The sequence below is a fragment of the Channa argus genome, chromosome 1 (genome assembly GCF_033026475.1).
Source record: "Channa argus isolate prfri chromosome 1, Channa argus male v1.0, whole genome shotgun sequence".
Lineage (NCBI taxonomy): Eukaryota > Metazoa > Chordata > Actinopteri > Anabantiformes > Channidae > Channa > Channa argus.
The window spans coordinates 36,837,590-36,860,873 of NC_090197.1; the positions used below are offsets into that span (position 1 = coordinate 36,837,590).

The 23,284-nt window shown below is 39.6% G+C and overlaps 1 protein-coding gene across 2 annotated transcripts; it reads left to right on the plus strand.

The window, feature by feature from the left end:
• Positions 1-1,922: 1,922 nt before the first annotated feature.
• klf5a (Kruppel like factor 5a) lies at positions 1,923-11,681 on the plus strand. 2 transcript variants are annotated; one of them, XM_067517497.1, is made up of 4 exons: positions 1,923-2,222; positions 3,248-4,361; positions 5,819-5,878; positions 9,377-11,681. In XM_067517497.1, the coding sequence occupies exons 1-4, from the start codon at positions 2,058-2,060 to the stop codon at positions 9,553-9,555; spliced, it is 1,518 nt and encodes a 505-aa protein (XP_067373598.1). In that variant the 5' UTR covers positions 1,923-2,057; the 3' UTR covers positions 9,556-11,681. The 2 variants fall into 2 exon arrangements, with proteins under 2 accessions (XP_067373598.1, XP_067373607.1); XM_067517506.1 differs by lacking the exon at positions 1,923-2,222 and adding an exon at positions 2,325-2,628.
• Positions 11,682-23,284: the final 11,603 nt, after the last annotated feature.

Sequence of the window (23,284 nt, forward strand, 5' to 3'; positions counted from 1 at the left end):
AAGGCATTTGTATTTTAAACTTTTAAATCATGAACTGTTACTGTTGTCAGAGTGTTTTGTTATTCTCATCGTTTCACATTATCCAGAGAGGATAAATGCTGCTCTGGTCCAAACCCAGAGGTATTACCTTCTACAGGGTACACATTCCAAACTGACTGCCCAAAATTCCTCTGCCTTGGCCATGCTCTGTTTTATTAGGTCTGTCTATCATTATTTCCTCATCTTTTCCAGGTTTGCAGACACCGCTGTCTATAGACAAACAGCATTGCAGGAACCTTAGCCTTTGATTTGCATTAGCGGAGGCTTTAACTATAGAAATCTATCTACTTTTTATTAATTCAAATCATGTTGCTCAGAGGAGTATCGTAAAGCTCTTTTGCCCATTTTCATTACTTTTTGTTACTCAAATGCATTCTTTAAAATGTGCTTACAATAGTTGACGATACACCACATTCTTTTTTTGTTATAAGACATAACTAGAACACTTCCTTTATTTTTGAAATGACATAGTATAAGGTGTTTTCCACAATAAACTGTTGGATTAAGTGTGATAAATATTGTAAATAATAATGGCAGGACCTCATACTGTGAAGATAGATAGACCACTGTGCATTTGGTAATTGGTGTAAATGGTAAACACCATCTGCTTCACTGTACAAGGCAGCCCTGGTAAATTATTTAAAATTCCTTGCGATCACACAACACATTAAAGGAACACTGCACAAATTTTGCGGTGAAGTTTGCTTTACTTGTCACTAGAGCTTATCTTGTGAAAATTGCTAAATAACATCTACTGTGGCTTCAGAGTAGCTTTCTGAATTTGAGAAAATAATTTCAGTTAGGTTTTGACTTTCATCAAAAAGCCTACATTACAAACTGGAGAGGGGTTTGAAAAAAGTGGGTTTTTAAGAGGCTTTGTGAGTCTAAAGAAAGACTTAATTGCATTGTGGGAAATGTTGGATCTGGTATTTTAGGAGCTTGAACCATATTATGGATTAAAATCCGGAATTTTTGTGCTTCTGCTGCTCTGATTTTGGCCATTCTAGTTTAATGTTTCTTTTGAGACCTCTCTGGAAGCGACAGCTAAAGTGTGCTTTTAAAGGCTTAAAACAGACAAACGGGTATAGCCTGACAAATACTGCTCAGGGCCAAACAAATGTTAATATTTAGAATCAAAGCAGATATAGAGCTCGATAGATAGATATTCCCTTTTAAAATATAGCCCATTCCAAGTGGTGGAAAATAACTAATGAACTTACTCATTTTTTTATGCCATTGTGTACTTGTACTCCACTAAATGATTGCAAATATTGCACTTTTATTACTCTAACGCTAATATATTTTTTTCATAGTTCTCAAATTCTAAGTAGCCTATTATGAACCTACGTATAACCAACTAAATTTTGACGTAATCAAGACTAGGCTGCACCTAGGAGTGTCGAATGCATTATCCCAGCGTTTATTTAGTATTAAAAAAATAAATATATATGAAATTATAATACAATTATTATTGTGCAATAGGTCATTCTAGATTATGTGTACTTTTGTTTCTTAAATTGTAATTCTGTTGTTGCCCTTAAGTGAAAAATCTTAAATGCAGGAGTGATAAAACAGAGTATTTATACTGTATTGCTGTTTTTACTGCACGCCCCAGAGTACCAATTTATAAAAGCTTAAAAGAAAGACACAAATATGCTGTTAGAAAGGCTGTAACCTGTGCATTCAGGCTCGTCCTGTGTGTACTCGTTACGACACGGTTAATGTGTCTGGATGAGCGTAGGGCGGTGGCCGGTGAATGAATGATCAAAGCCTTTTTAGAGGCTCGGTGGGTTGTGCCTGTTCTGTATTTACAGTGGGCAGCTCCGCCCTACAACTGGAGATAGAAAACTGTCTGAGGGCCGGTGGAGGGATGAAACAAGTGTCAGGAGATGTAGCAAACAGGCATACATTTCTAATTCCACCGCGTCAGCTCCACTCCTTTGCCAGAGCGCTGTAGCATCCTCTTATATTTAGCATAACAGGACAAACGATCATTTGCGGTGCTGCACCGGAGCTTCATGGCCGCGACACTCACGATGAGCGGCGGCGGGCAGGAGGATCACTTCTATCCGCTGCAGAAGCCGACTGTGCCCGCTGGATTCTCTCTGGAGGACTCGGCGCTGTTCGGCTTGGACTGCAAGATCACGGAGACAGACAAAGCTGGGCAAAATGACTACACACAGGTAAACCCGTCAGAAATCACACCGCTTCTCATTAGTGATGTATTTCATTGAATGGGCGTGGCAGATCGGTAGTAGATCCAGCTTGTTGGCTGGCCTCTAAACGGGAGTCGGCCTAGCTGCGTGGAGGTTATCACTATTTCGTGCCCTATTTGCGGTAAACAGCGAGCAGACTGCGACCAGCTGGACGCGAAGCCGCGAGCTGCTCCGCCTGCAAACGCATTCACCGCATGTTTTCTGTGGCAGCCAGTTGGTCACCAGCTGTTGGTCTCTTCTCGGCGTCCCCTCTCACCATCATACCACTCGGGACAACTGACTCCAGCTTTGGACAGAAGGGTCCCGGCAACTCTGTCACCAGTCAACAAGAAAACTTGTGCAAGAGAGAGGAGAGAGGTCGATGTAACAGCTGGTAGGATCAGGAGCCTAGAAATAGCAGTTCAGCCCCAGACCTCTGCTGCTGCTGCAGCGGGCAGGCAGGCAGGCAGGCATGGGTGTTTCCTCATTCCCTTTCATGTTGCTGTTTCATCCTCTGCTGCAGGGCTCCCCTAACTTTTACACCAGTTAGATCCTTCAGATTCACATGAATCACAATATGATGAAGATGTTTCACATGACGTTCTGCCTGCAATGCCAGTTTAACCAGCGATTAGTTGCCGCTTTAGTCTGATACCATAACTAAAGATGTGTACATTTTCTCATATTTTACATGAGCTGGATTAGGTCTGATTCCTTGTGTCCCCCCCCCTAGAATGTGGCCCCATAGGTTGGTAGGTTTTTGAGTTCAGCTTTGCAAGCGGAGTGGGAATGTAGCAACTGGCTTTTGATAACTACTTGATAAATGTTTTCACGATGACTGTCCTATCAAACCTTTGTCTTCTCACAATAGTGCCTCAGAATAGTTTCACTGTGTCTCACGAGAAGTAACTTACTACAAGACTGGATGCATATTTATTGAACCAACGTTGACATTAAGGCCATAATACAATATGCTTCTAAACAACATTTTGTTTGTGTGTTTGTCATTTCAGCAACAGGCAAATTGTGAAATGGACAGGTATCTTTCACCTCAGCTTCTTCCCCATCCACATCCTGCAGACACCCAGCAGAAGTCCCACGCAGACAGTCCATCTGCAGTGGATCAGTTCTTCGCTGATGATCATACCGGGGCTCCCTACACCCTCAACATGAATCTTTATGTCCCTAATATCAGCTACCTGAAGATGGGTCTGTGTCAGCAAGCACAGCCCCCTCAGCACCACAACCACACAGGTCTCATCCAGATCAAAACAGAATCTGCGTCCCCCTGTTTCTCCCCCAACCTACAGTCGCACTGCCCCAACGCCACGACCACAAATAGCTGCAGCACATCTGGGCATGGCCCCAGTCGTATTGCCATGGAAACTTCAGCCATAAATATGACGTTAACAGGGTTACCGGACTTCACCAGTGTTTTCCATCAGTCGGGAAGCAGCCGAGGTGGCAATTCAATGTCAGAAGTGTTTGTCAAACAGGAAATGTCATCTCCTTTTGAGCAGCATGCTCTCCACCACCATGACAACAGCGGCTCACTGTTTCAGCTCCTAAGTTCTGGTTTGGACCCTCACCATGGGAATGGTGTGGAGGCTCAGCAGCTACAACACACCTCGACTTCCACAATCCATGCTCCTTTCCATGATTTGCCCATAGCTTCATCTGCATCTCAACAGGAGCAGTCTGCCAAACCTGCATACTGTGGCCTGGGCAGTGAAGCATACACACACCCTCACGCTCAGGCTCACCACCATTTCCTCCAGCAGCAGGTGCCCTACTTGCCGCCCTCTCCCCCGAGCTCCGAGCCCGGCAGCCCCGACAGGCAGAAGGAGCTGCTCCACACCATGTCCCCTCCTCCCTCATATGCAGCCACCATTGCCTCCAAGTTGGCAGGCAGCACCCCTGGACTGGGACCCGTCCCAGGACCAGGCGGCTTAACCCTGCCGCTTAATACAGCTTCCACATCAGTCCCAGGCCAGGCCGCAGTCCTGCCACAAGCTCCTGTGACAACCTCAGCCCCAAATCCAGCGCAGAACACCTTGTCTGTCCGCTACAACCGGAGGAACAACCCAGATTTGGAGAAGCGACGGATCCACCACTGTGATTACCCAGGTTAGAGCAATGACAAAGGTCTGCCACTGTATGTGCATGCTCATTCTTGTCACTGTTGTGTGAGCATGTTTATTTTTACACACTGCTGTGGTCAGGTGAATCTCTGGTCACGCACCAAGGTCAGCTTTAAGAAAACCAGCTTTATTTTAAGACACCCAAGCATTTCTTTGAAATTATATGTTGTGTTTTGAATTACTTTCCCAGGCCTATGAGTCATGATATGAACTGCAGCCACAGCGGAGAACATGTTGCACTGGAATTTGAATATTTTGGCAGGGGAGACCATCAGTCAGTGTCTTTCAATTAACCTACTTTGTACATTTATCATCTCACCTCAAATGACTCCGGCGCTCTCAGCCACGAGCTGTCACACATTGTTGTGGCTTTAAAGTCCTCACTGGTATGATTGTGGAATGGTGTGTGCATGTGTGTGTGTGGGTGTTTTAATTAGATAGATAGACATTTGATGTGTCTTTAAACATACACATATGCAGCCTTGAGATTGCCTGCACGGATTAAAAGATTTATTTTTTTTAACTGGCTTACACGCACACGCTGCAACTTTACAATGCGCACCTACTTGTAGGACATGTAATGTCAGCTAGCCTGTGGCAGCGTGTAAAATAGGCTTAAGTGGAGCCTCCTGCAGCATGTTAGCACACGTCTAACTTCTTTAAAGTCAGATGAAGCAGATCCATTTCATCCACAGAAGGATAGATTCACTTTATCCAAGTGTATATTAGTCACACTTCTGCTGCTGCTCAAGATTTAATCCTTGCAATACATGAAATTCTATCATTTGTTTATTGAAAGTAATAATAAGTTTAAAAAAATATCTTAATGACCTTTTTGAAATTGCAATCTCAAAACTATGTGTGAAAGATTTTGTATTCCTGAATTTAGAATATCTCAACTTTATTGTCAAACTAAATTGTAAGTGATCTGCACTTACATAGCGCTTTTCTACCTAGTTGTACTCGAAGCACTTCACACTGCTTCTCATTCACCCATTCTCACACCGATGGGGGAGCTGCTATGCAGCTGGCCAACACTCACTGGGAGCAACAAAGTCGGGGTTTAGTGAAGTGCTCAAGGACACTTCAACATGTGACCAGAGGAGCCAGGTATAAAACCAGCAATTGGGGAGATTGGTGGACGACCGCTCTATCTCCTGCGCCACAATCGCCCCACAACTAAAAGTTGTAGTTTTCACCAAAGCAGTATAGCAAATGGCAAAAGCCACTTTTTCACATGGTAACATTTCTCGCTTTGTGTTTCTACAAAACACAAAAACAAACATACTATATCTCAAACCAAACAGCTTCTGTTCTTCATTAGTTCACATTTCTAGCATACCACAGCTCAGTTTATTGGGTAAATGCATATCTGGCACGTGTGAATTATTTGGATTTGGAGTAAGCCCTTTTGTTTGTGTTTATCTCCCTGTCTGTAATCAGGCTGCAAGAAGGTCTACACCAAGTCATCTCATCTGAAGGCTCACCTCAGGACTCACACGGGTAAGACATTCCTCTAATTAATAGAGCTTTTTTAAACAGGACCTGTCAAAAATGACACTGCCAACATGACTCATATTTTGGTATCTGCACTGGCACCATGTTGCTAGGCAGAGTGTTGTGTTCTTGGCATGTGTGTGTAAATGTATCCTACCCCATTCCCATCCTCTGCCCAATATACTATTCCATCAAAACAGGTGGAAGTGACACACTTCTGCCAGGGGGTGACTCTCAGACTATGTGGTCAGCGTGAGACGCGCGGTGCCATCTCTCTCAGGATCCCAGTGCCTGTTCAGACATCCACATTTACCTTCCTTAATGCACTTTTCTAAGACTAGTGGAGCTTGTTTGACACTATAAATATACCAGAGCTGTCTAAGGATAACATCTTCTTAGTCCTTTTATTGCCTTTCTTTTCTTCTTTCTTTCATTAAGTCTCCTTTTTACGTTTTGGGTGAGCAAAGTCAACAAACTAGTTCTTAGGTGCTCACTCCAGCTAACAAAACAAAACTTCTCTTGATATGTGTACATTCCTCACTCATTGGGACACACACACACACACACACACACACACACACACACACACACACACACACACACACACACACACACACACACTTTGCGATCTAGAATCTGTTCCACTTATAAATCTGAACTACTTGTTCAGAACATCACCGAGGGTGTGCGTGCCTTACATTTGAGTACTGGGAACATGACACGACAATTAGATCTGGCGTCATTCATGCTGCAGGCTGATTATGGTTATTGCAGTTATTACAGACCACAAGACGAGAACACAACATGTAAAGAGGGATGTAGCAGCAAATTCCATATCCTCTCTGCTTTTGTCAGTCTCGCTTTGTTATTTTCTTCCCCTTTTTCATTGGCTTTGATTCATTTAATCATCCTCTCCTCTGATTTTGTTCCTCCCTCCCACCTGCAGCCCCCCTTCCCCCCTGCTCTCTTCTCTATTTCTATCTTTGTCTGTTACTCATTCTGTTTCTCTTATTCAGCTGCTTGAATGCACACTTACACACTCATATACACACACAGACATGTCCACACACACCTGTCAGTAATCTGTATGAGATGATTCCTAATGCGTTTGGGTCCCCGTGGGAGTTCCCACTCTAATCTCCATCAACATCCATTACCCTGATTGTTTGTGTGTCTGTCTTGGTGTGTACAGAATGTATGTGTGTGTGCCTCGGTGCATGTGTTTGTGAACATTTTAAAAGAAGTGAAGAGTCTCGGTTCACTGTTATTTTTTTTTCTCACGGTCTTGTCATTGTCTCTACTCAGTGTGTTCAGTTTCAGGTGTGTGTTTCTAAGTTTAGCGATACAATTGTAGTTCACTTCATAACGGGTTAACAGGTTTACTGTGGTTGTTTTAGGGACTCTGAGGAACTTGCTATGCTTGTTTAAAGGGTTGGTTGAGAGCCAGTGCCTTATTAGTCTGAGTATCCCACAGAAAATACTGTCAACAACTTTTACTGTTTCTTTAAAAAAGTAGTTGTTCACAGAGTAATGGAGACATGGTTTCTGGAAAGACACACAGATGATGAAATATTATTTAAAATTTGCAGGGGAATTACAAATCGTCCATGAGAATAAAAAGAACCAGACTTCACTAGATTTCCACTATATCCCATTAAAACTTGTTCCCAGCAGCACTGAATACAACCTGTTTAAATTAATAAAAGCCCCAAGGTGCAACCTTATTGCAACGGAAATATGTACACCTGTGATTTTAAGTTAAGGTTAATGGAATCCAAAAAAGTTACAAAACAACCTGTGAACACCTCAGCTTTTTCACTTTTGGCCTGGTCACGCTCCACCTGGTAAGGTATTGTCTAAAAGAACCGGATTATGATGTGGCGCATCAGCAGGCTGTTAAACGTTTTGAATGTCAATATTGATGCTGCACTGTTTAGAAAGTAGCAGTGGTTAAAAGGTAGAGAAAGAGCCATGCCACTAAAACCAGAAGGTGCAGTTGTTGTCTTTTAATAAAATGTCTACACTCACAAATTGTTTCTTACACAGCCTTACACTTATAATTGGGTGTTTCGGGGAGTGATCAAAAAGGATGAAGAACATTACATTAACTTAACTGTTACCCACAAGAATTGTTTGGAAAGAAAACCACTTTTCACAAACCTGCACGATCAAATTTTGTGCCAGCACATCTTTTGGTCAAATGAAACAAAAATAATATTGAGTCTGACGCCTTTGGCCTGGACCAGAGAGGGACTACTACACTGACTGGATAGTGCTGACTGAGAACCTGGAGGTTGCAGGGTGCTGATAGGGGAGTGACATGAGTGCAGTAAGTGTAGGGGAAATAACATTTATAAATGACACTAAGAATGCAAGTGTGTAAACCCAAATACCAAATGATTCAATGATCCCATATGATCAAGAAGCTTAGCAGGCGAGGAATTTTCCAACGTGAAATGTGACTGCAAAAGTCACATGAGTATGAAGAGTGAAGACAATGTCTGGCTAAGTATGTCCCCTGTCTTGAATTCAGCACCTCTGGAGAATTTTAAGCTGATGGTAGCAATGCCCTCCAGAAAAGAGGGTAGAGAAAGGCAGGACATCTTTAAACAGATTTGTATAAGATGGATATCATCTGTGCCCTGTGGTTTCTAGTCAACAAAAATAGAGATAAACAAGCAAAATATAGCAAAGTGAATAAATAAAAACACAATCTCACTATTTAACAATGACTGGAAATGTTGCTGCAGTTGCTTTCTCATTACGAAAAGTTGAATTATTTTAATAATATAATAATATATAAAATAATATTTTCTGCTTTTCAAATTAATTGGCTTCATTTTCCTTGCTAAACAAATTTTGCATTAAATAACATTTGAATCATATTGGCCAGAGGTGTAATCCCTTTTTCTTGTAAGCAAAAAACAAAATAAAATTGTTACCTTTTAATCAAATGTCATCTCACCTCTCATTGTCTGCATCGACAGAAAGCACTTCGAGTGCAAAGATATATTTTGTTTGTAAATTTAGTAAACAAACATACAGCTCACTTTGAAACAGGTCTGACTAGTTTGCACAAAATCCTTGCGGCTGTGGTTGAAAATTATTTGAATGACAGTCAGAGCAAACATACATCTGTCAAAGAGAAATGCTCGGTGAAGGCAGACAACAACCAGTTGTTCGTGGGAAACTTTAGCAGCTTTAGTATTTTGAGTCTGTTTGAATGCCTGTGACAGTGTTATGACTGTGTACGTTTTTAGACAACTGGAGTTTTTAGTAAAGCCTGTTTTCCCTGTCCCTCCACCCAACTATGAATCACATAACTCAGGGAATTAGAAACTGTTTTAATGATAATCACTGTCATCAGTACTTTCAGTACCTGTAATCACACAATGATGAGTCTGTTCGCAGACAGAAAAAATTTAGCTCAGTGCCATTATCTTGCTCAGTTTTTCAGAGACCAGCTGTACTCATCCAGGCTTTCTCTTGTCTCCCATCCTGCAGGTGAGAAGCCATACAGGTGCACGTGGGACAGCTGTGACTGGCGTTTTGCTCGTTCAGATGAGCTGACGCGTCATTACAGGAAGCACACGGGCGCCAAACCCTTCCAGTGTGCTGTCTGCTCACGCTCCTTCTCCCGGTCAGACCACCTCGCCCTGCATATGAAGAGACACCAGAACTAGCAGCATCATTTGGACACACACACACACACACACACACACACACACACTACAAATAAACAAGCACTATTCTGACAAACATAAAACACTAATTTTCCTATAACTACAATGTTACAAGCTGCCTGTTGCCGAGCAGCTTGCACTGATACCACAGCTCCTCCTGGTGCTGCTATCTTTGGCTAGAAATGGTACGATAGCCTAACAAAACCGATCTTAGCCTGGCTGACTGGGACAATTTGGAGGTTGTAAAGTAGAAAAGTAATGGCCAGATGAAGTTCCTGGTTCTCTAACCTCCAGAAATTGTTGTTATAGATTTCTTTTGACAAATACAAAAGAAGAAGAAAAATGAAAACGAAAAAAATGGTAGCTCAAAAATGTTCCTCCAGTTCCTTTGGACTCTTTTGTGTGACTGGAATTAAAGCACTTATGACTCAAAACTTGTAACCTTTTGTTCTAACCTAGAACTGGCTTCATAATTATTGTTATTTTTTTATAAATGAGAAGCTTTTGTTTGCAAAACTAGTCAAACCAAATGTCTCTTTCCTCCACGGTTTGTTAGTTTGTTTGTACAACTGGAATATCCAGATTTAATTTTTAATTTTTTTTTTTTAACCTAATCCTTTGGTTTGCACTAGAATTGGTAATCTAAGTCTGAGCCTTTTTTGGCCCGCACATCTTATTCACCATTGGAACGATCATTATCACTACTGGACTGAATCTCACAAATCATTTCTGTTCAGATATTAAAAATTGAAGACATTTATACTCTAGGGAGAGAGGGGAGATAGAGTCGGAAAAAAACGGGAGGGTTACAGATGGAGACAGAAAGATTTTTGATTTTAAAGGGAGGACCTGAGGACGACAAAAACAGAGAGGGGTGGATGGTTGCTAAAGAGCAGCAATTAAGGGATGAATTATTCAAATAGTCTTACAATGGATTTAAAATTGTAAGCAGAACCCTTAGACATATCCTAGACTTCCTTCAGTTAAAACACTTTTGACTGTATTTGATGCACAAGCTAGAATTAAGCATCTCCATAATACAATTACTGCACATCTATCTCATCCTGCATTTTTACTTCTTTCAAATGTTTTAACCAAAGTATCATCTTCGCCATCTATCAACACCTTATTAAGTGCCTCCTCCTCTGGTTTATGTGTTTTCCTTCAGCTGTAGCAGAGCAGTGATCAATGTAGACAGTCCTTTAAACACACATGGTGCTGTTTGTATTTCTTAACTATTGAGTCTCATCTTGGAAACAAAAGTACATTTCCTTTAAATTACAAGGTTACTCACCATTGGTTGTAATGTAACAGGTCTGACTCTGTAGACAACTAACATGTAATGTGGCTCTATCGGTGAGCCGAATGTTTTGTTAAAGCATGGGTTCACATTTTTTTCCAAGTCTTTCTTTCAATACTTATAATGGAAGAGTTCCTGGTCCTTGCATGTGTTCCTTGTGTCCATATTAGCCATAAAGACATCCACTTTTAAAGTTAATATTTCCAGGTCTAAATTCTTTCCCTGTGCATCCAAAGCCAGTGTTTGCTAGTTGATCTGGGCTGTGGAATAAGCCAGAAAAGGGGAATCTCTTTTATGTCCCATTGTATTCCCATTGAAAAATATGTAAACCCATCCTTATGTGCCGATGTCCATTTTGATGGTGTGATTCAGCCAGCACCTATAACTGTATTTGTTCACTGCAGGTAGCGTTAAGATAATATAGCACTGTAATGTATCTTCGTAAATCTATTTATTTGATTGTGTTGAAGTGGGGATTGTATCAGATCAACAGTCTTTCTCCCCAACAGAGATGCCTTAATGTAAATATATGCACTGTAAATAACTGATTTTTGTTTTGTCTTTTCCTCTTTTCTTATTACTTTGTAAACAAAAGGGCAAAAAGAGGAAACTGCCCTGCATCCAAAAATATTTGAACCTTTTTTGTTTTCTTTTTGGTTTTGTCTTCTTTTCAAAGACATTTTGATGCCATTATTTTATATATTGTCCTTCCAACAACTTATTTTGTAAGTCCTTTTTATTTCTTCTGTGGTTTAACGTTCCAAAGACAAAAGTTGTTTTTTTTTTCAACTGAGTGAAGCTGATCCAATAAAGTCAACTGACACTTTTACAAGTGTGTTCTTGTGCTGAAATTAATAGGGACCTTTCTTCTTTTATCTGCTAACAGTGACTTAATTGCAATGCTTATGGACATGTAATACTTCATGTTTTTGTCCATAGGTCTTTTATTAAAGTTTAGAAGAGTAAACTAACATACTTAAAAGTTCAGTTTCTGCAAAAGGAGATAAAAAAAGGAGAGATGTGGAGGAGAAGCAAAGCTCATCCAGGACCTGCAAGTAACCTGCAGCACCCTTGCTGATCAACAAACAATAGTCCTTTGATATCCCAGCAAGAGACAATGGACAAGAAAATAAATCTGACCACCGCTCAGGGACCGGAGGGGAATCCCACTGCATTGAGATGGACATACAAACGCGTTTGCACATATACACACCATATGTTCTTGGTTTAAGTCACAAATGTGACCCAGGGTCTCTGTTGTAATCTACCTCAGATGTCAGAAAAGAGGGAGGTGGATGAGAGAGAGTGAAAGAAGTGAAATGCAGAATAATCCAAACAAAAGAATCTCTAGGGGCACCCAGTCAACCACTTCCGTCCTCCTACATCTTTCGTTTTCCTCCTCCGCTCTTATTTAATTTCATTTTTTTCTTCTCCCTCTCTCTTTGTCTTTCCACTTACCGTATCCCCCTCTCCTCCCCAGTGGAAAGTATTATATGAAAGTCCAGGGGCGCTGCTGTGTGGGTCAGAGTGGAGACTGCTCTCACAACCTGCTCCACTCCTCATTTCTTTTCCCCTTTATTTAATTGTGTACCTCTTCTCCCTTTAGTCCGCTCTGCCCAATTTTTTCCTTCACATAAAACCCAAGTGGAAAAATTATATTTAAGCCCGTGTCTTCTTTCTTTTCTTATCTGCATTACCCCTCCTCCCAAGTCTTAAGAATTATTTAGAATATACAAATGCGTAGACTTGCAGATGTATTTACAAATTTACAAAAGTTAGGATAAATGTCATACACACACACACTGGTGATGAGTGAGTGGGAGCTACCGGTTCATGTTTTGGATCAACTAAATTAATGTCACACATCTGGAAGAAGGCTCCTGCCTGCTCCACCCTCTGCTGTGCTGCGTTGGTGTGATTCCCAGTTTCCCTCCGTGTGTGTATGTGCCTGTGTCAGTGTGTGTGTATGTAGGTGTAATGTTTCCAGTGCTCTTCTCTTGAAACAGACCACCCACTCAGAAGACCAATAGAGTGACCATGGGGAGCCCAGATAGACACAAAAACCAATGCACACACACACACACACATACACAAGCACACACACTTACAAATGCACACATATGAAACTCCTTCCAAAGTCAACCCTTCCCAATATTCTCAGAATAGAACATGTTGTTATCAGAGATTGAGAGATACCAGAACAGCTGACATGCTATCACAAAGGTAAAGATAATATCAAAAATTGAGGAGGATTTCATTCCAAGACGCTACGTTCATTTTAAAATATGTTGCCTCAGGTGAACTGCTCAGTAGTTAGAAAGTATAGAACACAGAGGTGTTTGAAATCAAATAGCAGAGGCTTATCATGGCTGCTGGTATAGAATACATACTGGAATATACTTTTATACAGAATCGCATTTTCGTTCACATAAATGGCTTCTTCATCTTATTGCACCTCTCACTCAGGTGTAGCACCAGCCGAATCACAATGGTTGGTCCAGTTCAGTCTCTGACTCCTCCTAAAGATGAACAAAGTTTACCTAATTATAGTCCTTTCTTTAATATCACCTGAGTGTTGACACCAAGTTTTGCTGTTTAACAAGCAAAAGCCAATGGATTTTGATTTCTTATATGCAAGACAATTTTCTATTCTGGGGAACAACAAAAGAAACAGCGATTTTCGACTGTTTAGAGCTCCCAAAAATTTAAAAAATGACATCCATCCATCTGTTTTTATTTCTTATCCTGTTAAGTATCACAGAGGTGCTGGAGCTCATCCCAACGGTTATTGTGTGAGAGGAGAGATACACCCCAGACCGGACCATCACCAGTCTATCACAGGGTTTAGTTAGAGAGACAGACTCTAACTATGTGCACTTAAGATTCACACCTCATTCTAACCTGTATAATTTTGTCAGGATGAATTTTGAATCTTGGATTTAAATATTGAAATAATAACATAAAATACAGGCTGGACTAAGGCTATTGTTTTCTTTATTGTAGCAAATTAAGGTGAAGCAAAAAAAAATGTAGGTTACAGACGACTTTAAACAATATTTCAGTTAGCAAGTTGCACATTTTTCCAACTATATTTGTGGTACACAGCAATCCTAATTGGTTCATGGTGTATTCCAGCATCGGAATACTATTATTGCGGAGCTTAATATAAAATAAAGCTGGTTTGTTGATGCTATGTGCTCTGTATGTAATTTATATTTAAAAGCAACATGATACATATACACAAATCATAGATAATGGGAGGATTGTGTCATATTTCTTGACCTTTAGTTTGCTGCACTTAATAAGTGTTGACAAAAGTGCTGCTACAGAGGTGCTGTATAAGTCAGAAATTTAAAAAAACTTACATAAGCACATTAAAGTAATGCTTGTAAACTAAGTAAATACCATGAAGGATATGTCAGTCATTAGTGCTGTTTAGTTAGGGCAAAATAACAAACCCTCTAAAGACCATGAAGTACAGATTGAACAATCAAGTGAAAACAACACTGAAATTTAGCCTGTGATTATTACTGTAGGAGGAAGAGGCGATTGAAGGGGACCATAGTTTTTTTCCGACTAACAGGTTGAACCCGACAGCCAAATGTTCTTAAGCAGTTTCAGCTGCTGCTCTTAAGAGTCAAGTCTTGTTTTATGTATAGCCACAAGTTGTTTTATTAATTTACTCTTTCCAGGTCTAATTTTTTTCTCACTGTCTCACCATGTGAAGAATAACAGCATAGTATTAGCTGTCAAGGAGTTTCAACATCTCACCACAATGACTAATAAGAATAACATGACAAATCCTATAAACCACAAACCAAAAAATAACTTCAGATCAACGCAATTCCCGATAAAGAGTGTTCAGAGGAACATTCTGGTAACAACAATTCCGCCTTGCAGAAATGTACAGTATTCCAATGACCTTGAGCTGAGCTACAGTTATACCATCGCTAAAGTTACAGTTTTACTCTGCATTTAAGCTGAGCTCAAAGGTCAAACCTATTAGGTTTTGCTCCATATCAGATGGATATCTTTGCACCTGCAAAGCCCTCAGGGTCACGACTGTGAATGGGCTTTTAGAGGATACAACAAAACCCTTTTGCTTTTACACTTAAGAGTGTGGAAGTGGAGGCGTGTGACTCTTATCGTGATTTGTAAAAAAAGAGAAGGGTCTCTGTGTATCATATATACAGCATGTATGTTATGTACATGCACTTAATCATAGCTGTTTGCTCAATGTTAACTCCTAGACTGGTGGACTGTAATGAAAGCCTCCCTGACCAAACAGCCAGTCATTTCTTCATTTTTTCTCATGTTTTATGGTTTCATAGATCTGTTTGGTTTGCCATTCTAAATCTTACTGGTTTAGTCCATGAGAGTGAGCTCTTTATGTTAAGACTTCAGTTCCAATTAGTAGAAAATTTAGCCAAGGTCATCATTTAACATAGGAATATATCTATATCTTTAACATTGCATAGAAGAATACTGAAATTTATTGAAGTTATTAATTATCCTTATTTAGAGATGAATGCACACGCTTTTAATTTTACCTCATAAAACGTATTCATTTAAAAGCATTAAGTAGTCAAATAGTTTTTTTTGTGACAAAATATGTTCTCACTCTAAAGTTCAACACTATGGGCCCTTCTGCTTCTTTTTTGTGTAATCAGAAACATGTCATGGGATCCTGCAGCATTTAAAGAATTGCATTTTTATAAATGGGAGGGTGTGAGGACCAGTAGGACTTTCTGTTGACTGAGGGGGGATTACATGCGGGTGAATAGCTTTTGACTTAGTATGAACGCTAAAGACTTCAAGCTGCAGCATAATGCACCAAATTTTTCTGTCAGAAGAATCAGTTTGTCTTGATTCAACTTAAATCTCTATAGATAAAGTACAATAGTGTCATTGTTACAGTTTTTTTTGCTCACGCTGACCTCTCATTCTTTGGAGGCAAATGTAATTACTGAATTCAAAGTCCCAATGAGACAGAACGATTGAGATTACATGACATTCATAATTTGATGTATTTTAGTTGAAACATGTGCTCAGGCAGGACATAAATCGGGCTTTATTCACAATTGTGCACCAAAGAGATATCAGTGGGGAAACCGAGGTAGTTTGATGTTGTGGGAAAGGTGAAATGTCAGGACAGGACATGTTGAGAGATTTTATTTCTCACCAATAATAGTCAATAATAGTTCTTAATCACATTTTGCTTTGGAAAAACTGCAAGGAAAACAAAACATTAAAGGCATTTAACAATAAGCATTTTAATAAGAAAGAAATGTGTATTAAGACACAAAACTGAATCTGCAATAGTCACTTCTGAAGTTAATGTTTTTAACAAACCAGTTTGCTGATTGTGAAATCTGCCCATCTGAATTCTGTTTAAATTCACTTTAGCAGTTATTACTGACTCAAACTTGTCACTCAGGTTTTTGCTCCTGCTCAGATTTGAACTCAAGCAATTTGAATTGTTTTCATCCTAATTACCACCCTAAAGGTAATTTGGGTCGTAGCCAGAAGTAATTGTAAACACATTGATCACACACACATGCACAGGGTGACAAACTGTCAGAAGTCATCTCAGGTCTTCACATGTCCTCCCGGGTTATGTAAGGATTTTCTCCAGCTGCTCTCACAGTTCGGAAACATGCAGGTTAGCATCATTAGAAACTCGAATGCTTGGGGGAGTTAGAGGTCAAACGGCAAAAGGTGTAAAAAAAATGTAAAGTATTCTATAGTCAGAATCTGACATCTGAAGCATTCACCTTAAGTTCACATTTCTCACAGTCCTAAGTGCACTTTCATCTGTTAGCCCTGTGAAAGCCGGCTTTCAGAGCTCACAGGGATTTACTGTATGTTAACGTCTGCACCAGAAAGAACATGAATGAAGGACAGATAATTATTGAGGAGTCACTATACCCTGGCGATTATTCTAAACCTAAGTTTACTGTATAATGCTAACGATAATGTCTCTGGTTTGAGTGGTCCTATGTTGCATAGGAGAACTCCACACAGCAAGGCCACTGAAAAATAGAGCTAGGCTGGCTAGTGCTTCTCTAATGTACTTGTTTTTTGTAATGGATATAAAAGAAGAAAGTAAAACAATTATGAAACATAAATTAGCACTAGTTACAAAAGAAAATCAAGTTTAACAAAAATCTCTATAATCATCATATGAACAGAAGATTATACCTGCACGCATAGTGATTTGTTATTAAATATACTTATTGGTCAATGGATGCACACCAAACGAAACAATGTGGTAACACACCCCTTGTAACTGAATTGAGAAGAATGTCGAACCTCCCGAACCCAAACTACTCCACACGCGCTACAAAGTTTGCAACTGGGTTGTACCGTTGCAGTAGTCCAAGTGGCACTGTCCTTTGTAACAGCCACGGTCGACCAGGGATGTGAACTACATATTAACAAAGACATCAAATACTGTTTAAAAAGTTCTGGTTGGACAAAACATGGTACAAATCAATTTTTTAGGGGTCATGATATGGTCAACAAATAGAGGGGAAAAGGTTTCTGCAGAAATATGTTTTATTCCAGACGTACTCTGTTTGCCTATGAGTCAATGAATAATTCTTCATGCCTAAAAAAGGTATTTAAATACACCAAACCAAGGAAGGAAAGGTACACTATATAACTTGTTTTAACCTAAACAATAAATAACCTTTCATTTATTTGGCTGATTTAGATTTGTTGGTTTATGTAAAAAGGTAGATAGTTGGTAGCTCTGTAAACTCAAAGCATAACTTTTTCAAATGCCCATTTTTCAGGTGAATGATAACGTCCACAATCACCACAGAGTACAGACAATAACATCAAGATCAACTCTTCTCTGCCCACTTTGGTTAGGTGTAATTCTGCAGCCTGAAGTGGTTAGCTCATCATTTGTTGTCCACAACCACATAAACCAGACACACGACACCACTGTTTATATATATTTCTTCATTCCAAAAGTTATGATCCCCCATGTTTTCACTAAATATTGTTCCGTGTGCTCCAAATTGGCATTTCCTTGTGCCACTTTTGGCGAACTGCACATAAAATTAACAGCAACTCACGTCAGTTTGGACAATATTTGTAAGAAAAACAGCTTTTTGGATTTTTGTTGAAATGTGTCCCCGTGGAGCAGTGTGTCTGGCTGATGTGCTGTAATTAGATTCTGGACAACAACAGAGATCTGTTAATTAAAAAAAATATTAGCTGATTCCACAAAATTCCTCAATGACAATGTAAATTGTAGGAACCAAGATTAAGATTGTAAAAGGAGACTGAGATTGAAGGTACAGCACAGTAGAGAGTAAGAGACCATAAATGTCCTCACTTATCAGTTGTCTAAAGCCACATTTTCAGAGAGAGAGTGATGCACATATTCATACGAGCCACTTCAAGTGAGATGTTGCAACAAATAAGTTAAACAAGCTTATAACTTTACACTGACTTCAATTAAAATGGCAGAATGAGTCTGGAAATAATCATCTAATTGGCCGTATATACAGTACATACATATGCACATGCTGACAGACATGCAGTCTCTTGTAGCGAGGGGATAAGCTCATAACTCTCTACATGAATAGATGTTACATAATGAATTCCGCTTGCCCTAACCTGTCTGACCGGATACTACCCTTTGTACATAACATCAATGTGTGCGTGTGTGTGTGTCTGTGTGTGTGTTTGTGCATGACTATTACAGGTTGTAACGTTTTGTGGGTGGACAACCATGCCAGATCAACTTCATGAAAATAATCAGCCTCTCTCTTCCCTTTCACTTTACCCCCCGTCCCTCCTCCTTTCTTCCGATAAAACATTATCCTATTATATGACGGAGGCCTCACTCATGCACAACCCTCCCCCCCCGCCCTCTGCGGCAGGCAAAATATCCCCCAACACCTACACAGCCACTTAACATATGGCCTAAGAGCGTATATAAACACACACACACACACACACACACACACAATTAAAGACGCCAAAAGTCACACATCCACTACCCCTCAGCCCCCTCCTGCAACATTTTCTTTCTGCTTTCTTTTTTGGCAGCTCTGCATCAGTTTAACTGTTCTGTATGACACCTGGTATTCATAAAATGCTGGTCATGATTCCACCCTAGAGTCCTACTAACATCATAATGGTAATAGTCTAATCTGTATGGTCTTGACCCTGTCCTCTTGTTTAGATGTGACCTGAGTGGGAGAAGTGAGGCTCTCTCAAAACACACAATGCAGACACACACTACAGCTGGGAGCTATTGTGTGCATGAGAAATAAAAACCGGCCTGTCTGTCTGTCTATTTAGTATCTATCTGTCTATCTATCTGTCTATCTATCTATCTATCTATCTATCTATCTATCTATCTATCTATCTATCTATCTATCTATCTATCTATCTATCTATCTATCTATCTATCTATCTATCTATCTATCTATCTATCTGGTATCTATTTATCTATCTATTTATCTGTTATGCAGAGTATACAGTGAGTCATTGGTGTGCAGCCACCAGGGAACATGACAGAGCAGTGTTACAGACCACCTGACTGGAAAAAAACGCAGCATGCAATCTGCAGACTTTCTCCACACCTTTGTGTAAAAAAGAACTCATTATAATAGCGAGCTAATTAACATTATCCTTGCCTGAGTCTGAAGTCCAACAGCAGTCATTCCTAGTGAGTTACACTTAAGTCACTTTAGTGTATGTCTCTGATCGGAAATGAAATTCTCAAAACTACTTGTTCACCCTCTACGTCTTTACATCAAACAAACTAAGGATTTTGAACAAGTTTGGGGCTTTTGCGGGCAATAAATTGTGTGCTGCTGGTGGTGCAATTTGTTTCACGATACGCACTTACTATTTTGCAAATATTCGGCATGATTCAAAAAATGTATCAAAGAAAAAGTCTAAATCATAAAACGTAAGTTTTTGGAAGCAGATGTCTTGTCAAATTGAAAGTCTTGCATTTTCCTAAACAGTCCTTCTCTAGGCAACAGTGTTGCAACAAGGCAGGAAAAAACAGAAGAGAAAGATACAGATAGTGGTTAATCGTTGCACATCTACAATCAGCTCCTTCCCTGACAAAGAACCCAAACAAACAAATGTTGCGTTGTTAAAAGTGATTTCACTCATTTCCAAAAATGCATGATTGAGTGACACCTCATGACATGACACGTACTTCCCAGTGCTTGATGAGAACAGAAAACCATATTTGACAATACATCAATAAATGTCTTACAGCATAATGACACAGCAGAGGTGTGTGTCAGTAAGTATCCATGGATAAGAGCTTGAATGAAGGAGTGTGGGCTAAGAGTGTCATAACCTTGCACACATAGGATGGGTGGAGACAGACATTGTGGAGACAGAGGTTATAAACTTGGGAAAGACGTTCCTCATGAATCTCCATTGTTAGTCCCCTTTTATATTTATGAGTAATGCTTTACAATATGGCTCTGGAGTGTATGAGGTGGTGCCCTTATACTAGGTGGTTCATACGGTGCAAAAGACTAGAACTGGATTACAGCACAGTTGCAGGCTTTTCTTCAGTTCTTCAGTTCAATATCTGATTTTCCTTTTGTGTTTGTACAAACTTCCACTCCACAATTATTTTTTCCAAACTTTTATCATACTGATGTAATAAAAACGTTTGTTCAATGCTACAATAGAAACAAGCAGTTGTTTGAGCTTCTTCAGAAATGTGGCTGCACTTTTGACCCGACACAACAGACACTTTGTTCCTTTTACTCCACTACATTTATCTGGAAGCTTCAGTTATTCTTAAAATTATTGAAACAAAATATAATACAATACCAATTTATAATGTAATATCACTAGTCAAATTAAATTAGTTTTTGCCTGTAATGCTTACTCAGGATTGGATTGATAATTAGGTAATCTAATATTCTGTTTATGATTCTGAACAGTGGCATAAAGTGACTGAGGGCTGCACTTCAGTAAGGTTTTTAGTTATTTCTACTTTACCATTTTATTACACTTCATGTATTGATGACTGTCATGACTCACCTTCTGGACAATCACACCACAGCTGGTTTTTGAGTTTAAATAGATTTTAACCGATGTATGTGCTGACAGACAGTTAATTCATATTAATACGTCATGATTTATTACTTAATTGAAGCTTTTAGTTCCCCTGAATTTTAGTGGCAGAAAAGCAAAAGGGGCATAAAATGGAAATACTCCAGTAAAGTGAATGTAACGCAAAATTGGACTTAAGTAAATGTATCTAGTTACTTACCACCTCTGATAAGCTTGTTAAACTAAGCTCTATTGTTAACAGTTTGGGATTTAGCACCACTGATTCTAAAATGGTCTATTCCGCAAAAAATACTACTTTTACTCAACACTAATACTTCATGAAAGTAATTAACACTTTTTCACATGTGGAAGATCTCAGTAGCCTTCTTCTGATGTTGCTGTTTCCTTATTTAGTGCAGCGATGACATAATCTTACTCTATTAGCAGATTTTATTTTGGCTTGTCTTACCATAAAAACTCAAGTAGGACTCATCTATTTTGTACAGTGTCTTTTTTTCTTTGTCTGTCTTTATTTGGAGGAGGCAGCATTCCTATACAATGCAAAGCCGGAGGTGAAAATCAATTCCACCACTTCATAACAATTAAAAACCTCTTGAATGTGAACTAACAATCTTCCTGTTTTCCTTATTTGGGACATTCTTCCACTGATCAGGCCTGTCCTGTGGGAACTGTTGTTGGGTTGTGTGAACCCTGAAGGTGAGCTACAGCTCAGCAATGGGCCTTACTAATTTTGACTATTCTGTACGTTCTCCTCAGGCATCTCTGTTCTGTATAAATCATTATGAGCTGTACCTTCAGGCATTGGAGAGAACACAGCTGTAGCTTTTAGCTTGTCTGGCTTCTCCATTCTTCATCACTTGCTCATCCTGTCTGTGTGTCCTGCTGTTGGTTTCTTGCTCTCTTTCTCTCTCTCTCTCACGCACACACACACAAGTGCACACATTAAAACACACAGCTCGCAGTCAGAGGCAGAAATAATATTTTCACTGAAAGCTTCTTGAACTCTGCAGATGAAACAACATGCCACTATATTTTGCCAAAGCGGCTTTTCCTGGAGTTTGCTATTTGAATTACCTTGAGTTTTAGGAGGTCATCCAGTCAGCTCATCATTGAGCAAGTCATCAATATGGTACAAAATAATCCAATTAAACACTGTCACTTTGGTGCCCAGGCCAATTATAATCCTTTTAGCCCTCAGTGGGCGATCAATGAGCTGATGGCCTGAGAGACTGTGAGAATTGTGATTTGCTGCCCTCTACTGCATTTTTCTGATGTTACAGCTGCATTTTTAATGCTTTACTCTTACGTAAAAGAGAAAATGGTCAAAGAAGTCTTTGAATACTGTACAACATTATTGCCCTTACTAATGATTTGCATTAATGATTTTTCTGTTAAGGTTATTAGTTCTGCATAATCTACACACTGATGGTAAAAGCTGCAGAGTTTTTGAATTTCCACCTACATTGTACTTTATTGTATGTAGTTGGCTCCTAATTATACTTCTGCCCTGTGAACCAGAGGAGATCAGGCCTTTTATTTCAGAGGTTCCGTCTCAGGAATAACCCAGAGAATGAGACCAGCACATTTCTCCTAATTTTTCTTAAATCTTTTTATTTTGGAACTGCATTTCTTCAGTAAAGCGTTCATTTGTCAATTTGCACACAAGTTTGGAAATCCATTTTTTTTATTTCAATACAGCGTGCCTTTCTTTGGTGGTCAGACCACACTGTGAGCTTTGTCACATTCTCTGCAATGCAAAGCAGGAAAGGTAAAGTCAGCATAAATATATTTGACAGCCTGGGAGCTGATAGTAAATCTGAATTCATTCTTTAAAAACACCATCTTATTCTGAAATATCAAAACTATTATATTCTAGGTGTGCCCTGAAAGACTTGAGAAGAAAGAGAATGTCAAAATGTAATTTCTTACATGACTAGGCATAGAGACTGGACAGGATTATCACAGTCAGCGTTTACTGTATTATCTCATCCCCACTGCTCTTCTACTACTATTCGATTTATATGTAATGTAATTTAAATTAAGGATTTCAGTGGAAAACGTTACACTGTGTTTCATTCAAAGCGCAGTACCAACCATTTCTGTATCAGGAATGAATTTTTTCCATTGTTTCACTCTACCATGCAATGCAAGGCCAACACATGAAATATTTTCCACAATCAAAACACATCTTTGACCAGAGTCGGTGTACCAAACCAGGAACATTTATTAGATTTTTCATGTTTGCAGTGGCAATAGTGGCAGGTCTACACAGCTCAAGGTAGAAGTTGGTGAGAAAAGCTGGCAAGGTTACACACAGCTTAATTTATAGCCATGTTGCAGTTGCAGCCTTGA